General features: G+C 55.2%; 14 protein-coding genes across 14 annotated transcripts in view, besides 4 other annotated features; all 14 read right to left on the reverse strand.

The window, feature by feature from the left end:
* The window catches only part of Tco025E_00008 (ATP-dependent DEAD/H RNA helicase), a gene marked incomplete at both ends in the record, with an annotated part of 600 nt that extends 83 nt beyond the window's left edge, over positions 1-517 (reverse strand). The window contains one exon of the mRNA XM_029366957.1: positions 1-517. This exon is cut by the window's left edge and continues 83 nt beyond it. Coding sequence (XP_029232830.1) covers positions 1-517 — 517 coding nt within the window.
* An 835-nt stretch (positions 518-1,352) lies between these two features.
* On the reverse strand, positions 1,353-4,475 carry Tco025E_00009 (putative kinesin; the record flags this gene model as incomplete). Its single annotated transcript, XM_029366958.1, has 1 exon — positions 1,353-4,475. One exon carries the CDS (start codon positions 4,473-4,475, stop codon positions 1,353-1,355), a length of 3,123 nt encoding a protein of 1,040 aa, XP_029232831.1.
* Positions 4,476-4,479: 4 nt separating this feature from the next.
* Tco025E_00010 (protein ARV1) lies at positions 4,480-5,319 on the reverse strand (the record flags this gene model as incomplete). The annotated part of the gene is made up of 1 exon (XM_029366959.1): positions 4,480-5,319. The coding sequence occupies one exon, from the start codon at positions 5,317-5,319 to the stop codon at positions 4,480-4,482; it is 840 nt and encodes a 279-aa protein (XP_029232832.1).
* A 114-nt stretch (positions 5,320-5,433) lies between these two features.
* Positions 5,434-5,461: a microsatellite.
* A 528-nt stretch (positions 5,462-5,989) lies between these two features.
* Tco025E_00011 (trypanothione synthetase) lies at positions 5,990-6,289 on the reverse strand (the record flags this gene model as incomplete). The annotated part of the gene is made up of 1 exon (XM_029366960.1): positions 5,990-6,289. One exon carries the CDS (start codon positions 6,287-6,289, stop codon positions 5,990-5,992), a length of 300 nt encoding a protein of 99 aa, XP_029232833.1.
* Positions 6,290-6,384: 95 nt separating this feature from the next.
* Tco025E_00012 (putative trypanothione synthetase) lies at positions 6,385-6,903 on the reverse strand (the record flags this gene model as incomplete). Its single annotated transcript, XM_029366961.1, has 1 exon — positions 6,385-6,903. The coding sequence occupies one exon, from the start codon at positions 6,901-6,903 to the stop codon at positions 6,385-6,387; it is 519 nt and encodes a 172-aa protein (XP_029232834.1).
* A 362-nt stretch (positions 6,904-7,265) lies between these two features.
* Tco025E_00013 (putative trypanothione synthetase) lies at positions 7,266-7,604 on the reverse strand (the record flags this gene model as incomplete). Its single annotated transcript, XM_029366962.1, has 1 exon — positions 7,266-7,604. One exon carries the CDS (start codon positions 7,602-7,604, stop codon positions 7,266-7,268), a length of 339 nt encoding a protein of 112 aa, XP_029232835.1.
* A 13-nt stretch (positions 7,605-7,617) lies between these two features.
* Tco025E_00014 (uncharacterized protein) lies at positions 7,618-8,160 on the reverse strand (the record flags this gene model as incomplete). The annotated part of the gene is made up of 1 exon (XM_029366963.1): positions 7,618-8,160. One exon carries the CDS (start codon positions 8,158-8,160, stop codon positions 7,618-7,620), a length of 543 nt encoding a protein of 180 aa, XP_029232836.1.
* Positions 8,161-8,417: 257 nt separating this feature from the next.
* Positions 8,418-8,474: a microsatellite.
* A 565-nt stretch (positions 8,475-9,039) lies between these two features.
* On the reverse strand, positions 9,040-9,399 carry Tco025E_00015 (uncharacterized protein; the record flags this gene model as incomplete). The annotated part of the gene is made up of 1 exon (XM_029366964.1): positions 9,040-9,399. The coding sequence occupies one exon, from the start codon at positions 9,397-9,399 to the stop codon at positions 9,040-9,042; it is 360 nt and encodes a 119-aa protein (XP_029232837.1).
* A 127-nt stretch (positions 9,400-9,526) lies between these two features.
* On the reverse strand, positions 9,527-9,922 carry Tco025E_00016 (uncharacterized protein; the record flags this gene model as incomplete). Its single annotated transcript, XM_029366965.1, has 1 exon — positions 9,527-9,922. The coding sequence occupies one exon, from the start codon at positions 9,920-9,922 to the stop codon at positions 9,527-9,529; it is 396 nt and encodes a 131-aa protein (XP_029232838.1).
* Positions 9,923-10,433: 511 nt separating this feature from the next.
* On the reverse strand, positions 10,434-12,209 carry Tco025E_00017 (pumilio protein 8; the record flags this gene model as incomplete). The annotated part of the gene is made up of 1 exon (XM_029366966.1): positions 10,434-12,209. The coding sequence occupies one exon, from the start codon at positions 12,207-12,209 to the stop codon at positions 10,434-10,436; it is 1,776 nt and encodes a 591-aa protein (XP_029232839.1).
* Positions 12,210-12,462: 253 nt separating this feature from the next.
* Tco025E_00018 (uncharacterized protein) lies at positions 12,463-13,560 on the reverse strand (the record flags this gene model as incomplete). Its single annotated transcript, XM_029366967.1, has 1 exon — positions 12,463-13,560. The coding sequence occupies one exon, from the start codon at positions 13,558-13,560 to the stop codon at positions 12,463-12,465; it is 1,098 nt and encodes a 365-aa protein (XP_029232840.1).
* Positions 13,561-13,794: 234 nt separating this feature from the next.
* On the reverse strand, positions 13,795-14,304 carry Tco025E_00019 (uncharacterized protein; the record flags this gene model as incomplete). The annotated part of the gene is made up of 1 exon (XM_029366968.1): positions 13,795-14,304. One exon carries the CDS (start codon positions 14,302-14,304, stop codon positions 13,795-13,797), a length of 510 nt encoding a protein of 169 aa, XP_029232841.1.
* A 335-nt stretch (positions 14,305-14,639) lies between these two features.
* Tco025E_00020 (putative rac serine-threonine kinase) lies at positions 14,640-15,836 on the reverse strand (the record flags this gene model as incomplete). Its single annotated transcript, XM_029366969.1, has 1 exon — positions 14,640-15,836. The coding sequence occupies one exon, from the start codon at positions 15,834-15,836 to the stop codon at positions 14,640-14,642; it is 1,197 nt and encodes a 398-aa protein (XP_029232842.1).
* Positions 15,837-15,899: 63 nt separating this feature from the next.
* Positions 15,900-15,922: a microsatellite.
* Positions 15,923-16,259: 337 nt separating this feature from the next.
* Positions 16,260-16,311: a microsatellite.
* Positions 16,312-16,341: 30 nt separating this feature from the next.
* Positions 16,342-18,565, reverse strand: part of Tco025E_00021 (putative protein kinase) — a gene marked incomplete at both ends in the record, with an annotated part of 3,303 nt that continues 1,079 nt past the window's right edge. Inside the window, one exon of the mRNA XM_029366970.1 lies at positions 16,342-18,565. This exon is cut by the window's right edge and continues 1,079 nt beyond it. Within this exon, the coding sequence (XP_029232843.1) occupies positions 16,342-18,565 (2,224 nt within the window).

Consider the following 18,565-nt stretch of genomic DNA (forward strand, 5'->3'; position numbering starts at 1 on the left):
CCCCGCCCTCCTTGGCGATAAAGCGGCTCAGGTAAGGGACGTATCCCGCCTCATGTGGCATGAGAAACAGCAGGGAGTCTCCGGCGTTGCCAATGCGGGCGGTGCGCCCGATACGGTGAACGTAGCACGCCGGATCCGCCGGGGGGTCGTAGTGCACGATCCAGTCCACCAGCGGCATATCCAGCCCTCGGGCAGCCACGTCTGTACAGAAGAGAACACCCCTTGGAGAACGCTGGGCGGCCGCATCAAGCTGCTTGAAGGCCTTAAAAACGGAGGCGCGGTCAACCTGTGGCATATTTCCATGCAACTTGAAAATATTGGCATCAAGAAGTGCGTCGCTCTCTGCGAGTGCTTGCCCCGCAGCATTCTCCTCCTCGCTGCTCGAATCATCCTCGAAGGTGACAACGTCCTCGCGGTGGTCTTGGAGGTGCCTGTTGGCCTCCTCCACCGCCGTCTGGGGTCCCGCTAAATAGAGCCTTGTTTCACACATGGACGTGACTGCTCTGCTCAAATTCATTGCGATAGCTCTGGCTACGGAGCCGGCACTTCATGTCTCCGTTCAGAATCGATGTCTTATGTATGGCACCCCTCTGTTCTTGCTTCTGCATCAGCCTCCTGCTCCTAGCTGATTGTCCAGAACAGGTCTATCGAAACGCAAGAGTTCTGCCCACTGCTACAAGCCGGTAATTCGTGCTGTACGGAATGCACAGACCATCGTGGCGGGCACTCCAACACAGTTCGCCATGTACGAACCCCAAGACGTCCTTGCTGGCGGCAGGGGAAACACTATCCTCGCCAACCCCACCCGCGTGCCCGCGGCGCAGCAGGGAAGATGCTTGGATGGCGCATCTAAGTGGACTGACGCCCCTCACTGTGAACGCCTGCGTGGCAAGAAGCCCCGGACAACATGACTAGTAGGCGTGGCAAAAAAAAAAAATGGCTGTAATGCAGGGAAGAAAGGCCCAAGAGAAATGAGGAGTGGCACAATTCCATACGGACAGCGAGGAAGAAAGGCAAATGTTGCCGTGACCTTTTCTTCCGTCCCTGTCACCCCCCTTGCGCCCCGCCACAAAAATCACAGTGAGGAAAATAGTAGTAGTAAAAAAAAAAAAGACCGTCGCATCAACAACTATCACATCCTTTTCTTTTTGTTCCCCACCCTCACACAGAAACACTATGGACAGGTAGTTTGCAAAAGCACCGTTATTTCACGGCCCTGTACTGCAATTAAGCTCTCTACCAAATTTTCTCGAAACGGCTAAGTGAATGCAAACAACTCCCTCCCGCCCCTCCCCCCACACACACACAGAGAGAGAGAGAACAAAGAAACATAAAGGAGCAACCAAGCAGCCCTAGTACGGGAGCGGGATGACACGCTTTGCGCACAAGTAGTCGTAAAGCTGCCCGGAGCGGAACAGGTCCAACCCCGAGCAAACTCGGACGTCGTACACGGTTATCGTGTTCCTTTGTGATTTTTCTGCCAGCTCCTGCTTGACCCGAAGGAAGAGGGCTGGCGGGATATGATTGTCGCTGCAGAGAGTTGCCTCCTCGGGGGCCAGGGAAACAAACCCCCGCATATTGCGGATGTCAAGGGAACCACCCCAGCGCATTTCCACCTCATTGTCGCTCGGCTGCAGATGTATATCCCGCGAAATGGCCCGTCGATCCTCAAGAATCTTTTCCACAGATGTCCTGAAATGCAGTAGACGCTTGAGGGCAACGAGCCAGGCCTCGCAGTCGCTGTCCGTCTCACACACCACCTCCAAGGATTTCCCACCGCGGAGTGCCAGTGCGAACGCGCGGTAGTTGCATAGTCCAAGGTTGGCTGGTGTGATGCTTTGCGTCGGGTCATGGCGGTACGTTCCATTATCAGAAACTGCCTCTTGTCGCGTCTTTGCCAGCTGTGCCTCGCTGCTGTAGTTCACAAACGAGGTTGTGTACAAGCCGATGACAACCTTTTTGATGTCCCGTATCCACACGGTGACGGGAGGCCGCTTGCGATTGATCGGAAACCCCTGATGGTCCAGCTCACAGGAATGAATCCGCTTGCAGTCCTCCGAGAGAAAAAAGAAGCGCCTGCGAACATTGCCCTTGCTTGATATTTTTGTCATGCGGACTCCATTACGTAGGTAGGTGAGCACTTGATCCACAAGCGAACTAAGATGCTGCTCCTTTGCCTCGGCGTCGTGCATTTTTTCATTTTTCTTCGCCAAGTAGTCATTAAGCATGCGCTGCCGATACACCTCGAGTCCGCGTTCCAGCTTCTCCTTGCGGGCCTTTTCCTCCTCAATCTTGGCCAAATAAGTCTGCTTTTCTTGCGAAAAGACTTCATCAAACTGGCGGCGAATGATTTCCGTTTCCTCCGGATTGACAGGAATATCCTCGAGCGAAATGAGCTTCGGCAAGTACTCCTCAATAGTCTTGATATCCGCCATAAGCGCCCTCTCCGCCGCGTCTTCCTTGGCCGTCGACTGCTCACAATTTTTCCTCCGCTCCTCAGCCAGGAGACGCACCTGCTCTAGCACTTTGGCATTCATTTCTTTAATTTGGTTGATCCACTGCTTGCGTTGGCGGCGTCGATCCTCCAGCACCGTCTTTCGCATCGCCTGAATCGACTGTCGCTCCCGCATGATGGCCTCTCGCCCCTTCGCCTTGTCAAGCTGCACCATCTCTAGCTGCTTCCTTTTCATCTCAATGGCGTTCTGTCGTACATTAAGCTCCTGCTCCAACTGCTGCATTTCCTCCCTTAACCGCTGCGAGGCGCTCTCCTCCTCCTGCTTCTTTCTTCGAATCTTCTCCAAAGTTTGTTCGTAGTCCCGGACGCGTTTTTCGCGATCGGCCTGCAGCGCAGTGTTCTCCCTCTTTTTGGCCTCAAGTGTCTTCTCAAGCTCACCCAACGTCGCCCCGCTCGTCTGTTCAAGTTCTTTGATCATCTTGTCCGCCTCATGCTTGGCGCGCTCGCGCACCAACGCCAGCTGCCTTTCTCGCGCCTCTTCACGTTTGCTCTGAATGGCATTGATGCGCCTCATTTCCTCTTCCTTTATGTTTGCAATGGGCTTGTTGGACTCGTAGATGCAGGGTCTGTAGTCGTACACGGTGCGGGCAATCATGAGTTCATCCCGCAGCTCCATTACGTCTTGGTCAAGACGCCACTTGTCGACGGCGAGGTCCCGTGTGGCGGATCCGAGCCCCGTAGAGCCCAGAATGCTGCAGATACGGCGCGTCACGGAGAGGCAATGAAACGATTCCTCCGCCCATGCAGCGTCTGAAAAGGCGTGGATCAAGAAAGTCGTGTCCGTGGGACCGTTGAGGTCGTTGTTGGGATTGCCCTTTTCTGCATTGTATGCTCGGCGCAGCAGCTGGCTGAGTTTCGACTTTCCAAAGGGAATTCGCAACCGACTGCAGCGAATACTGGAGACAATTCCCGTGGCCGATGCAAGCGTGCGTTGCGCCTTTTCGTACTGCTGCTGCGCCGAGGCATCAATCCCGCACAGCACGGGCCGTTCAGCGTCTCCCAAGGCAATAAATGTCAAGGAGTTGGCATCCATGTGGTCTGTAAAGGCCGCCTCATCCTCGTAGCGGTAAAGCTGCAGAACGACTGTGTCAGGCAAATAGGGGGGAAGTGCTTCCAGTTCAGGCGTTGGCTGCCTTTCACACAGCACGGATGCAAAATATTTTTCGTAGTTTTTCACAACTGTCTCCATTGCCGCACGAACGTCTCCGGCGGAGGACACACGAAGCCGCTCCAGCATCCGAACACGAGGTCCCTCCTTTACGGAGTCAACGACAACGCCAAGCTCATTGCTAGAGTTGAGGAGGTCTGTAAGATGCTCGGTTGGCCCAATGACGTAGCATGAGAGGACGAAGATGCCTTTTTTGGCGCCCGACTGAAGGACTTCAGAGATGACGCGTGTGGCATATCCCTCGCCAGACGCGGAGCCGTACATGAGTTGCCGCTTGGGCGACGAACGCACGCCGTAACTGAACACGACCAGGTTCTTGCGTGCCTTGAGAAAGTTTGCGGCGGCAGCGGGAAAAAGCTCTTGGAACAGGGTGCGTGGGTCAGGCCTGTCAAACGCTGCATCGACGTCAAAGGAGGCCTCAGCCACCGGAAACCCGGCATCCTTCAGGGGTTGGGGGCAGCTGAACTGCAACGTGTTGCCCACCACCTTTATTGCCCCAGGAAGTTGCAAAGAGGGCGTCTTGGCTTGGTGGGCGCAGCAAACGAGTTTCGCTTCCATTGGGAAACTGTCGCCTTCAACTTTCCTGTGTGCGCCGCGTGCATTTCCACAGGCGGAGGAAAACCAAGGACAGAGAGAGGGAGGAAGAAGGAAAAGGAAAGCAGCGTGCGAGGCGCGGGCCAAAGCAGAGGAAAGGGACCGCAGTAAAATGCCGCCAAAGGGCAAACACACACTCACACATACCACACATACCACACATACGCATACATTCAATGTCGCACAAGCACGCAGCATAAGATCAAAAGATAAGTTGTGGGCTCCAGCCGGTAAAGTGACGAAAGAGGACTCGCGAAAGCAGAGTCACAGTAACCGCAGCAACGGCCAGAAGCCGGCTGGGGTGGTTGCTGGCCGCTACCCTGAATCCCCGCACCATCCAGAGGAGGAAGACGAAATCCACAACAACAACTAGGGGAATGGGAATGCGCCAGACCAAAAACACAAGGTATCCCAGCTTCGCCGTGTAGGTGAGGCTCAGAGAGGTTGCCCAGGTAGTCATTGCATCATCCTGCCCGGGGGCAACGCCACGCTGCGACTGCACACCAAGCCAAACAGCTGAAACCAGGCAGAGTAAGTACTCCAGACAGGCGTATAGAAACAGCGTCGGCCACGTCTCGGGGTACATCATCCGCGGTAGCATTTCTGAACGAAGGTTTCTCACCAGCTGCAGACTGTCCTCTCCGCCGCCCCAGTTGCTGTCCTGCGTTGCCGAGAAAAGGTCTTTGCCTCCTCTTAACTCCGCATACACGCATGTGGTCCGCACGACGTAGGCCTCAATCAGGCAACAAAAAACCGCCGCAAGAAACAACGAGGAAAAAATCCCCCGCTGGTTATACAACACATGGGTCCAGGCACGTCGTTCCAAGAGAACAACGTCAATCCACTTTTGAACATCCGCAAATTCATAGTACTTGTCGCAGCATCTTCCACACCTCACACACTTATCGACCATCTCCGTCTCTGGCTGAACAATTCGGCGAACAAGAGCGTTGCACTCGATACACCGGGGCATGCTCCCACGCACACCTAATACTATAACCTGGCAAAAGCAAAGTGGAGCAAAGTGCACCGCCATGCGCATGCACGCAAACACGCCTTCCACCCTCAGCCTCCGCGGGAGCACGAAGAGAAAAACAAGAGCTTGCTAGCAACCTCAGTTTATTGCCGTTTTGCCAATTTTGTTAAGAAGCACACCTATATATATATATATTATATGTATATATCTTCGTCGCCCAGCAAGCTGCATGGCGCAAAAAAAAAGGGATTGGCGGCGGCAGTGGGCAGAGCCGAGTGCTCAGCTGCCGTGGGGGTTGAACCCCAACACGATGGAGGGATAAACCGAAAAAAAAAAAGGGGTTAAAAACCGTTCCCTGCGCATCCTATTGCGAGGCAGCACCACCCCACTAGCTCCTCCCTGCTTTATTCATCAGAGCTCTCTCGGCTTTTGCCGTTTGCATTTCCTGCCTTCGTTTTCGCAGGCCAGAAAAAGAAAAAAAGACTAAAAATTAATAATATAAAGGGGTCTCAGTTTTCCCCACATGTGACGCCGGTCTGCGTGAAACGCAAGGAGGCGCGCTCCCGCACCACGCGCGCGGGTATGGCAAGGCTCACAAGCTTTGTAATCCTGGAAGTATCCTCGCGGGCCACAATGCCGCCCGCCTCTCCTCCCACATTCCAGCCGCAAAAAAATAGGAAGTTATTTCTTCACGTACCGCCCGGGAAAAACACGGCTTTGGTGAACGACAGCCGAGTCAAACAAAAAAAAAACTCCCCGGCGAGGATTCATTTGCATTGTCAAAGGACGCGCCAAGTGTGTCAGCCGGTGCGTTGTCGAATAACACCGCAGAAATGGACTTCCCAAGAACTGGTGCCGCCGCGGTGTGAGGCGCCGCGGCAATAGCATTCCCATCCTCCTCCGTGTTGTGCATGACTATATTCTGTCCAGCACGGGCACTGACGGGTCTGGTTAGGTACGGAGCCGAAACAATTTCATTCGTGGTATGAAAACTGGCAGGCACAATGTTGGGGTGGTTGGGGGCGGCGCCATACATGAAGGGAAAAAATGGCTTTGCTGCCCGTCAGAGCCTTCCAAAGAGGCTCAAGAGCGCGTATGTGATCATTGAAGAGGATATCAGACAACGTCGGCTCAGCGGATGCGCTGAGACCCCGGCTGGGCAAGCCGCGCGGTGTATTGAAGCAGCACCGTATCCCACGCCCAGGTTTTCCAAACCAGCAGAAACCACTCCTCCTCGAGCTCGACAATGGGCCGCTGCTCTGTTGCTGACGAAGCCAGCTTCGCCCCGCCGGTGGCACACCCGAAGGAGGAATCCGCCAGCTTGAAGCACAACTTCGCCCTAAACCCCGCAGCCTCAGCAGCATTCGTTGCGTAGAGCGCCGTATACCACTCCTCGCCATTACCATCAATCACAAAGTGAATGAGCTTGTGGGAAGGGCACAAAAGCCGATTTTGGAGTAAACACTTAAAGTATTTGACAATCTTGGCGTACAGGAAAGAACCGGTGGAGGTGCCCAGCTCCACGCCATAGCGGCGCGCCATCTTTTCTTGAGTGCCACCGCACTCCAGCATGGCTGAGGAGGAGCCACGGTTGTATTCAAGCATGAGCATCTCCTTGCCGTCATAGCCAAAATCAAACTGACCACACATGGGCGGAATCGCCTCAAAGGACCGGCGAGGCTGCGGATGCAATTCCTTTGGAACTCCAAAGTACAGAACCAAGAGGGCAGCTGAATCGGGATCGTTTTAAATACGACGTGTGGCCTTCATGGCGATCTCATGCAAGGTATTGGTGGCATACCGAAAACGGCACCACATATCGTAATCCGTCAGATAAAATCCTTCAGGGACGTCGATCTCTCTGGCCACAGCATCCTCGCCCATGCAGCCACCAGTGGTGAGTAAGCGCTTTGGAAAAAATAATCAGAGCGTTCAGAGGGATCTAACCACGGCAACAAACCTTTCCTCTCCACAGGCTGTCGCGCGACATGATCACGGCTAAGGAGATGCCTTTATTTGTCTGGCAGATCGCCAAAAGAAAAGTCGTACGGAGGTGCCTGTACAGTTATCCAGCCCAGCAGGTGGGATTCACCAAAGCACTCGGTCACCCCGGCCTCGCTTCTCCCACAAGCAAATCGGCGGCTGTAGTTTTTCCCACGCTGCCAGCACCTAAACTCGTAATTTTGCTCCGCAACACAAACCCATTTCTCGGAGACACGAGTCACAGCAGCAAGAGGCCCGTACGGCAGTTCCTCAGTGCGACTCCATATCAGCAAATCCCCAACAGATGGAAGTTGTGTGGCCTCTCCGTACGTTTCGCGTTCCACAGGCACCGGAGCCCCACTTGGCATGCTGGTGACAACCTCACTGCCCTCCCACAGGTCCTCCGCTGTGGGTACGAACGCAAGCCGCACGCCCTTGGCCATGGCGCCAAGTAGCAACGCGCAAACTCCAAGGAGAGCCACTTGTGTCCCAGCGCAGCATAGGTCCCAATGGCCGCCGTGGAGGTCGCAACCCCAATGCGCTTAAGAACGGGGGCGACACATATACTCTCGCTGAAGAAGTTTCTTGCACCGTTTGAGCGGGCCGGAACGCCACTGTCCGCCACGCCGAGGACTCCTCCAAACGGGGCAAATTCCGTGTCAGAAGAATTAGTATCGGGCTGTGTATCGGCGTTGACCATGACCGCGTGAATTTATCCAGAGCCGTGTGGTGCGGGTGCCTCGCCCAAATGAGACAGATGCAACACGCACGCACGCAGTAAACAAAACAAAAGCAGGTATCTCCCTCTGCGGTGGTGCCCTGAAAGCCACAAAGCATTGATGGCCAGCCAACTCCACAGAGACCATGTATGTCTGGTAACAACAACAAAAAAGATAAAGAGAAAGAGAGAGAGAGAGACAGCATAGGAGGAATGCGCTTTTTCCTCTACCTGTAAAGGCGAGCAAGGCGGGGTGCGTTGTTCCGATCAGAACCCCCCACAAAAGAGGTCGCACATGAGGAATCGCGTGTTGTCAAACGCAGGGGGGCAATACAGAGATGCGGTAGCTCCACCTGCGCACCTGAATAGGCAATGCCTTGTGTGGATCAGTGGGCACACACCGAAACCGAAGAGTAAAAAAAACGGGGAAACACAAACGCGTTCTGCACCGTGGCCATCGCCGAAACAAGGCACAAACACAAACACACAGACACACACACACACACACGCATAAACAAACTGTAATCTATCTCCCTTCAAACCCCTGCTACCAACACAACATGGACCGTCAACCCCTCACACGCACAGCATCTCTGAGAGCCCTTCCCTAGGCTGGCGACAAGGCAGCCTCACGGTACAGGAGGTACCCCGCCACCGTGAAATAAATTGCGAGGCACGCCACGAGAAAAGTTCCGGCGAAGTCCGTCAATCGATCCGTCGTCGATCGGGAATACAACACCTCCGCGTTACCAAAGCATTTGGCCCAGATACCTTGGCTGTCCGACTTTGCAGTCTGTTGCACCATCTTTTGAAGTATCTCAATGTTTGCTGTGTATTCTGATGTGCCAAGCAAGGCACACAAAAAAGGACACGGAATCCAAGCAGAAAAAAAAAGCGGAGGGGAAAGAAGAGTCCTTCAAAGCGAGCATCAAGAAAGGCCCACAGGACGCTGGCCCAAATAAAAAGGAATAAACAAGCGAAGCAAACACACAGACAACGAAACTGATCAACATTTAGGCGGCAGAGGCCACCGCGCACATCCTCCGTGTTGGGAACCAAAAGTCTAGAGAGCCCCAGCACAAATTCTATGGGAAGTCCTGAGAACTCCCTACAGTCCGGCGGTACAGCAGGTACCCCGCCACAGTCAAGTACACCGTAACGAAGGTTACAGCAAAAGCCCACGCAAAGTCCACCAAACGTGCAGAGGTGAGGCCACACTTATCGTTCAGTGCGTCAGTGTTAGACCTTGGCGCGTCCTGAGCCTGCCCAGCAGGTTCCCTCCCTCCCTTGTTGGCCTTCCCCTGTGTAGTGGTTGCCCGCGCCCTTGACTTGGCCTTTTCAATGAGCTCCTGCACAGCCGCCAGGTCCGGTGGGGGCAAATTGAGGGCGTCGCCTGCTGCGGCAGAATCAACCCGGCCGCGGGAACCAGCGGAAGAACGAGGCATTTTGCTACTGTAATAAAGTTACTAGCAAAGAACGGCGCGTTGCAACAAGAAAGAAACCGCAGAAGCCATCATCCCCCTCTCTTTCTCTTCATCGGCGCACGGGTGACCGCGAGGCAAGGCCCAAAACTCACCGCTCCGCGAAGCCAGGCAAGGAGGCGAGCGCAGCCGGCAAGAAAGGCACAAACAAACAAAGAGGAAGAGGGCGAGAGGGGGAAAAGCAAAAAAAAAAACGCGGAAGTGAGGCCCACATTTCTCTCCCACACGCACACCCCATCCACGGGGAATTGTGAGTGTGGTTTGAGTGCCTCCCCCGACCCGTTTCACACCTGCCCACAAACCAACGTTCGTGTGGTGAACGTGGTGAGACACCGCGGCATCCATGCGCAAAGGGTAAAACCCTGGCCACCCAGCAACTCTGCGCCAACTCCTCACTGCCCTCCCCAACAGCTGCCTGGAAGGAATTCATCTCCTTTTTCCCCCTTTCCCGTGCTGCATCAACTCCACTCCTGGAAGCAATCGCCATTGCCAGCCGACCGGCAGCATTCACTGCAGCCAGGCTAGTTCCATCGCCCCGTCAACGACACTTTCCGGACCACTGTGAAGAAGGAGGCTTCCCGCTTCTTCGCTCTCCTGCCTCCCATAGAAAATTTTTTTAAAAAAACGTGAAAAGGAGAGCAGAAATAAAACAGGGCATCAAACCAGACATTCGATCCTCCTGCAGCAGCAAAATGCATAAAATGCCAGCGAAGGTAAAGCACAAAAGTCACAAATAAGTTGACGGAATTACTCGGCTATTTAATCCACCTCCGCTCTTCCTCGGCAGCCCCCGGCCCATGTCTTCTTCCGTTCGCATGGGCCCACCTTTTTTTCATTTTTTTTTATTACTTTCTTCCCCCCCCCCCAGTTTCTGCGGAATTCTCCCTTTTTGTGTTGTTGTTGTTCTTTCCGCTGATGCGTCCTGAGCGGTGTCGGCGCATGCTTGGCACACCAATGCTTCCCGTGGAATTGCACCGCACAAAAAAGTTTCCACACCGCTACTTTGTGCGTGCCGCCTTCGTGCTGCCTCTTCCCAACTTGGTGCTTTTTTTCGCGGACGCCGCCTTCTTCTCGCGGACCAACGCGCCTCTGCGATCTTCCTTCGCCGCCCGAGAGCCCACGCGCTCCTTGGCAGAAGCAGTAAGCTTCTCAGCTTCCTGTGCCTTTTTCTTGCACCCCGGTGGGGTCTCAGTGGTCGCACAGCCGCCGCCGTCGTCGTCGTCACGCAACCGCTTCTTCTGCTCCATTGCAGGCGCCAACCGTGTGAGCAGTTGTATATCCTCCTTTGAGAGCTGGAGTGCCGCCTTGTAGGCATCCAGCGTCCCATTGACAACCAACACCTCTCGTGCAATGAGGCCAGCGTAGTGCCGGTTCAGCGCCGAGCCTCCTCCCGCTGGGTCGGAGGCGATGACGATAAATTTTCTCACGATGGAAGGCAACACCAACAGGTGAGTTGCCATAGCATGCTTGGAGCATATCTCTACTGTCTCCTCCCTGTACTCATGCGTAAGCCACGTGTGACGATTCCACTCCTCGTTCTCTATCGAAAACAAGTTGTGTTGGAACCAGTTCGGAAGCAGGAACTTATTTTTCCGCTCCACATGCGGCGTGAGAAGATGCAACAGGATCTGATGTCCAAAAGGGCTGTTAACAACTTGCGTGAGGTGCGCCTCCAAGTCATTGACGACGTACTTGCGCAGCAGTTGAACGTCGTAGACGAGGTCAAAGAGGCGTGCGACAACGGGCGCACCGTACTTGTCAACCGCAAGGCTGCCGAGGTCCTCGGAGAGGGCACGCAGCACCTCTTTGCGTTTTTTGGGCTCGACGAGGGAGAAGGCGGTCGACACAATCGGGGGCCCCTCGCGTGTGGCGCACAACGTTGCCAAATGCGGCCGAAGCGTATCGCACAACTCAGCCACCTCATCCTTCCGCCCATGCTTGAGGTAGGCTGCAACCAGGCGCTGCGCAAATGGGTAGTCGACAGCACCCTTCTGCGAGACAAGCTTGTCGCAGAGCTCAAAAAGCCTAGAGAGCAGACGCTTCCGCTGCGCCACCTCTTGCTGCAGCACCTCCTCCAAAACAGGATACCCCTTCCACCGCTTCATCACGGCAACGTTGTCTTTCAGGACCGCCAGGATGAGAATATGGCGATTGGTGGAGGTGCAGAGACGGCTGCTGTATGCTGCGTGGAGAACCTCAATGCCAAACCGATGCGACACCAGCGAAGGGACGGCAGGAACGATGAGTAAAAGCAACTTGTCGAGGAGGCTATGTGGGGCGTGACGGATCAATGCGGTCACCACAAAATGGCCGTAGGCGTCTGTGGCATGAGCCACAAAAGACTGTGAAACGAGCGCGAGGAGACGCTCCAACTGCGTCACGGAGGCGTATTTAATCATAGACTGGATGACACGGCTCACCCGGGGCGTTTTCGCGTGCGTGGCAAACTTTGGTTCAATAAGTTTCAGCAGGAGATCCACCGTCTGGTACTTGTGTTCGTACCGCTCCGCCTTACGCTCCCCTACGCTCTTCGTCGTCGTCGTCGTCGTCGTCGTCTCCTTCGCTGCGGGGTCAGACGCGACCCGCAGCAGTTCCCACAGCCGAATGATCTCCCCGTACTCGGAGGTCATCTTCATCGCGTGCTTCTCCGCCGCATTGAGAACACGTCCTGTTTGCTTCTTTATCAGAGCACTCTTTTTGAGTCGGTCGGTCTGTGGGAGCCTTCGCAGCCTCTCGGCACGCGCCTCCTCCTTCTTCCTGTTCGTCTGGACCATTCCTACGCCGCGGCCCGTGCGCACCAAGGTGGGAAGAGAAAAGCAATCAACGACGGCGACACCTATCCAAACAGCAAGAAGAATAACACGAATAGTAAAGCGAACGAATCACACACAGAGATCTATAATATATATATATAAGCGTCAATGCTCGTGGAAGCAGAGAGTGAAGGGGCCAGAGGCACGGAATGCCTTCCGCGCAGAAGGCAATGGGAGACGATGGTATCGCAACTCACAAACACACACACAGAAGCTACGATGAGCCCGCAAGAGACCTTATGCGACGGCTCAACTCCAGCAGAGCCATGCTCTCGCAGTTGGCAAGCCTTATGTTGGACCAAACAGACTCCTCGTACTCGGCAACTTTCCGTGTCTGCTCAGCATAGTCATCCATGGCACTCTCTATTGAGGAGAGCAGCTCCGTGATGCCCCGTTGACGCTCCGCCAAGGCGTCTTTGGCCATGGTCAGCTCCTTGTAGTTCCGTTCAAGGCAGGCTGCAGCAGGAGTTGTGAGACCTGCCACTTGGCCCGTTTCGAGTTCTCCCACCTTTGCACAGGAAGAGAGTCCCTTGCCAATATCAGTGGCACACGCCTTTTTGACCACTGCAAGCTCCGCCCTGCACGCCGCTCTAAGCTGGGCAGCGTAGTGCCGCCAATGACGGCGAAACCCAATTTCGCTGCCGTCAGGGTTCTCTGAAGAACGTCTCCGTTTTCTATTAGGTGGTGGTGCAGCCACGCTACTGTTATTCGCGGCAGGGCCGGCAGTTGCAGCAGACGGAGCACCCGCTGGCGCAGCAAGAGAGGCGACCAAAGCGCTGCGCGAGGAGGCCACATCCAGGGCGTCCTCGCAGGGTGACCCGTCATCAACCCAGCGAAGAATGGCGTCAAGGCACGCCTCCTGAGTCTCTCGCGTGAGGCCGCAAAGCCCACCCCAGGTCTTTACGTCACCGGCACTTCTGTGCTTGTGTGCAAGCATATAGCGCTCCAGTGGGTTTAGGGTGTCCGGCAACAAATCGTCCCCCCTCACAGTATTCCCCGACACCGCGGCAGCCTCGCCATCAGCGCATGCGTAACCGTAAGGCTCCAACCGATCACTCCGCACACCCAACGACTCCAACGCGTGAACGACAGAGAGCTGCAATCGTTGAAGTCTCAGCAAGAGAGAAAGGAGAGGGTCGACGACGCTGGCAGGGCCACCGTGGCGCCGGGTTTTTCCCCACGCCACCTCGGTCACGTGCGAAGGTAATCTGCTCCCGCCAATGGGCGGCGAGGGCGTCTCTGCGGCCCCGGCGGAAGTGCCCCTCCCCCGTCTCCTCTCCCCACGCAGCGGCTTTTTTGCCCGCCAAGGCATAGAAGCAAACAGCAGCAGCACCCCGGGGTGCGCCTAGCGGTGGGCGTTGGGGCTTGAAGTAACTCTTTCCCCCGCGTCCTTCTGGCTGCAGGAGGGCTTGAAGAAGAGAAACAAAAAAAAGGCTCTCGCTACCGGCGTCGCGGTACAGGCTGCATGCCAGGAAAGGAAGGTGGTTACCACACACACGCAAGCAGAGCGGGAGACGAAAACAGCAAAAAAAAAAAACTCACTCACTCACACAGGCGCAATCAAATTAATACTCAAGGAAAAAAAATGTACAGCCACAGCACGGCGAAAGTTCTCTGCAGACGCCAGAATGCGTGTCCGCCAACCCTCATTGTGGTAGTAACAGACGTCATGGGGGTATTTGTTGGCCTTTGCGGGGGGAACCGCTGTGGGGTTGAGAAGAAGGCAGAGAAAAAAAAAAGCGGGTAACAAAAGAAACACACAGGAAAAAAACGGAGGGAAAACAAAGGGAGCAGAGGAGGAGGACGACGAAGAAGTATGAATGGGCCCACCCTTTTTGAAGACCCGCCGGAAAAAAAAAATCAGAGCCACATGAGGCGCGGCACAACACGTTTCGGTGCGGCGTGCAACTCCCACAATCTGTACAGAAGAAAATTGGCGGGTGAAAGGAAACGTAACCACACAAACAAAACGTGTAACAAAAAAAAAATTTCGCGACGCACACACGCATACATAGGTCCACCACATGCGACTTTTATTACGCCCCCACTCCCCCATCCTCCCTCCTCTCGCCCACGCGGTGCCACCTAATGGCGCCTCGGAAGCTAACAACAATGAAAAAGGAGGGACGGAAAAAGAGGTAAAGGGGGAAAAGAAACCAGCTGGGGAAAACACATCGGAAAGGAAAAATATCTTCCGCTTCTCAGAAAAACATATAGAGAACAAACGAAGAAACGCTTCCGCCTCCTTAATTTATTTTTGCTTCTTTTCTTCGTCCATCCTCCGCCTCAATCTTCTCTCTCTCTCCCCCGTGCGCCTTCGCCGCCGTCGGGTGCCGTACCGCACACTCTCTCCAGCGGTGCGGAATGGAAAGAAAGCAGAAAACGAAAATCCTAAATATTCTTCAAGTGATTGTCCGCTGTGCACGAAAACCCCGTAAAAAGCTGCTGCTGCCGCGCGTTCAGCTGTGACGACTGCGCGGGCGTATTAACAACGTGGCCGGGAGTCTTCGCCGAGGCGGCTGCGCCGCCCGCGCTCGCCCGCTCCGCCATCTCCTGCGCTATCGAGGGCATCGGTGTCCACTTTGGCGGCTTCACCTTGCGCTCCATCACCTCGTCGAGGTTGAGGCCCGTCCAGAAGGGGTGCGCCTTGATCTCGGGGGCCTTGATGCGGCGGTTGGCGTCCTTCACAAGCAGCCGGCTGATTAAGTCCTTCGCCTCCGCCGGGACCTCGACGCTGCTGGGAAAACGCAGATCGGAGTAAAGAATGTTGTCAAACACCTCTCGCATGCTCTTTCCGTTAAATGGTGTTCGGCCGCAAATCATACGGTACAGCAGGATTCCAAACGACCAAAAATCTACGGCGTTGGTGTACTCGCTCTGCTTCAGCACATCCGGCGCAACATAAAAAGGCGAACCAACAAACGAATTCGCCCGCATGTCTTTGGCGGACGTATCCCCACCCTCCTTTGGGTTGTAGAAATCCTTCGAAAGGCCAAAGTCTGCCAACACGCAGTGCCCCTCCCCTGATAAAAGGATGTTCTCCGGCTTCAAATCGCGATAGATGACGCTGTGTTCATGCAGGCATAATAACGCAAAAAGAATTTCCGCCCCGTAAAGCTTCGCCGTAAAAAGGTCCAGCTGTTTTGAGGGGAGGCTGTTCATATACTTGTCTAGGTCGCCCCCAGGCATATATTCCATGACGAAGAACAACTTATGCTCCGACTGAAACGTCCAGTACAGTTTTAGCAGGTATGGGTGATTGAGGCGTGACAAGACATTGCGCTCAATAAACACATCGCGGCAGCGGTTGTGATCGAGCAGCCCCTGTTTATTGACTACTTTCATGGCATAGTAGTCATTCGTGCCTACGCGACGCACAAGAACTACGTAGGCAAACGAACCTTTTCCGAGGACATCCAAGCTCTCAAAGTCGTCCTTTGTAACTTTATCTTGCGGTGGTGTCGCCGTATTATCGTGGCTGTTGCGGGTGCCCTTCTCGCGCAAACGTCTCTCCTCCTTCTCCTTCTCCTTCTCCTTCTCCTTCTCCTTTTTGTCCTTCTTGTCCTTTTTAAAGAACTTCAGAAACATTCTTACCCCTCCCCTCTCCCGCGGAGATTACGGTTATATACAAGGGAAATGCTATGCTCTAACGTGTGTGTGTGTGTGTGTGTGTGGTTATATATGGATAGATAAAAATGGCAGTTGGTATATTTGTGTGGTGCGTACACAAGAGCAGTTGTGTGTGAGTGTGTATGTGCAGATGTTATTCTCCCCTCCTCAGCTTACAGTACAGGAATAGAAATAGAAAAGGGAGGAGATAACACGGAAGCAAAAAAATTTCCCTGAGCAACCAAAAGTAGATACGCAGCAAACGACTCCTACTACACGGACGCTTCCTCTGTTGGCATCGCGCGCTACCGTTGGGACGGTCCGCCTGTCCCTGCACTTCCTCCTCCTAATCCTTGCGGCTTCCGCTGCTGCAGCTCAGAAGGAGACCGATAGATGGAGATGCACACACCCCCCACACACGCACACGCACACACATATACAATACATATATACAGAGAAAGACATGTGTGTGCGTCCAGAGACATCACAACGCATCCAACAAGACAGAGGCGGCAAAGTGAAAAAAAGAGGGTAGTATGGGCTCCCGCAGAAGCAGCACAGCAGCGTCGTCGTCATCCGTCTGGCTACTCTTCTTCCCCCTTTGCTTGTAAAGGTGGTAGTAGCGCTCCAGAAACCTCGCGGCGTCTGCCTCCACCAACAACACACCGGCAGGGTCACTGTTTTGGTTCGCCGTGACGATGCAGAACCCCAGTTTGAGTACGGACACAACGTGAGCGGCGACGAACCAGCAAAAAAGTGCCACGCTGCGTGGACACTGACCGTCGTGCAGGTGAGACAGCGTCCCTGCCGTCGCACTCTGCAGCAGACCCGAAACTGGAACCATGTGGCCGCCCCGCCCCGCGTGCGTGGCCACCCGAGTCGAGAGAGCATCCAGCGCCTCGGGAAGCCACGCCTTGAGGTACCCCACGGCAATGTCACGCAGCTCACCCGCGTCCTGCGCGGCACACACCTCCCCCGTGTGCGACGAGAAGACGTCGAGGAAGGCAGTAGCCATGCGCTTCACTGAGCGGACCGCTGAGCGGAGCTGGTACTCGAAGAAAGAAGGGGGCACCAAGACTTGCCCCTTGTCACGCAGCAGGGGGTGCAGCCTCGCCAACATTGTGGTGCACGCGTGCAGAGTCGTGACAAAGAAGTTCTCCGGGGACGTGAACTCCATAAACATGTCCTCGCTGCTCAAGTCAACCAGCAGCTTGGTGTGGACGTACAAGTGACGCAGCCGCGCCTTGAGCAAAACGTACTGGTAAATGGGAATAAGATCATCTGCGGAGCCTAATGCGAGATGCATGTGGCCTCGCGGGAGAAGCGAAAACGACTTGTCGTCAAGGCTCACTTGTGCCAGCCGTGCGGCGAGGTCAATCTCCCTCGACCACTGCGCCAGAACTCGCAGCTTGCCGGTGAACGTGCGCGTGCTCTGCCCGAGCTGCTCAATGCAGTGAATCGCGTCCGCGTAGGGGTCAAACAGTTGCTCCTCGCTCTGCTGGCGGGCGAAAACGACGCCCATGTCGTCGAGTGTGGTGCGCCCCCGCAGCCGCTCGAGCGCAAGCGCGAGCGAAGCATCCTCCTCCGTGAAGGCCTGGAGGTAGAGGTTCAGCAAGACGTCGTGGGTGTCCCGAAGGACGTAATCCAAGACTCTGCGCGTGACGAACATCGCAGAACTGCCGTCAGCCACAGCGGCGTCGCCGAGCATCGCCACCGCCCAGCGTTCGACGGAGCGCACGAAGGAAATGATGTCGGTCATCGCCAAGTCCACATCGCCCACTACTATGGGGCGCCCATTTCGTCGGTGAATGCAACCCGCGTACGTGCTGCGTAGATAACACCAGCCGAGCCTGTTCAGACCCAAACCGCCGCCAACCTCACTGCTTTTCCCGCAGGTCCCATGAAGAAAGTAAAAACAACGGCGGAACAGCCTCAATGCGTTTCGCACGCCGCCCTGGTTGCCGCAAAAATCGCCCAGTACTGCCTGCACCTCCTCCTGCGTCGTTGCACCACGGAGTCGCTCGCGATACGCGGCGCAGGCATCGTACTCCTCCACCCGCAACTCCTCACAGGTGCCACAGAGCAGCGGTTCCCAATGAAAGCACTGAAACCAGCCACGCGCATTCATGCCAGCCTGAGTGCGGCTGTAGAAGGAGCCGAGAAACACACGACCGTTGGTCGGAAGCGTCGAGCTCCTCCACTCAGCAAGGATCCTTGATCCGCACGGAAGTGTCACGTACCCCTCACCCACAAAGCGGCCCTGCTCCCACCCACCATCAAAAATGACGCCCCCCCACCGTTCCTTCTCAAGGCCCTTCATTGATGCGCCTAACGTGGCATCGTCGTCATCGTCGTCCCTGTCAGCTTCCGCTCCCACGTCGGTGGCCTGCCTCGACTGCGCCGCACGCGAGATTACAAAATTCGCCCCGTCCAAGAGGGAGCTGCAGGCATTTTGCCTCCCGTAGGAGAGAGAGAAAAGAGCCCCTGTGCCGTGAAACTTCCCTTCGTCAAACAAACCCACATAGCGATCACCGCCGGCCGTCACCAGGCAACCGAACCCAGACGGCAGATCGTTGTCCCACTGGCCAAAGTAACGGTCGCCGTTGGCTCCAACAAATTCGCCCCATCCCTCTCGCACCGGTGTGTTCGTCTGCACCCAAGTCGAGAAGTTTGACAGGCGTGTCGTTGAAGCCCGAGAGGGGGTGTGG

The sequence above is a fragment of the Trypanosoma conorhini genome (genome assembly GCF_003719485.1).
Source record: "Trypanosoma conorhini strain 025E chromosome Unknown Tco_14.4_contig_00001, whole genome shotgun sequence".
Lineage (NCBI taxonomy): Eukaryota > Euglenozoa > Kinetoplastea > Trypanosomatida > Trypanosomatidae > Trypanosoma > Trypanosoma conorhini.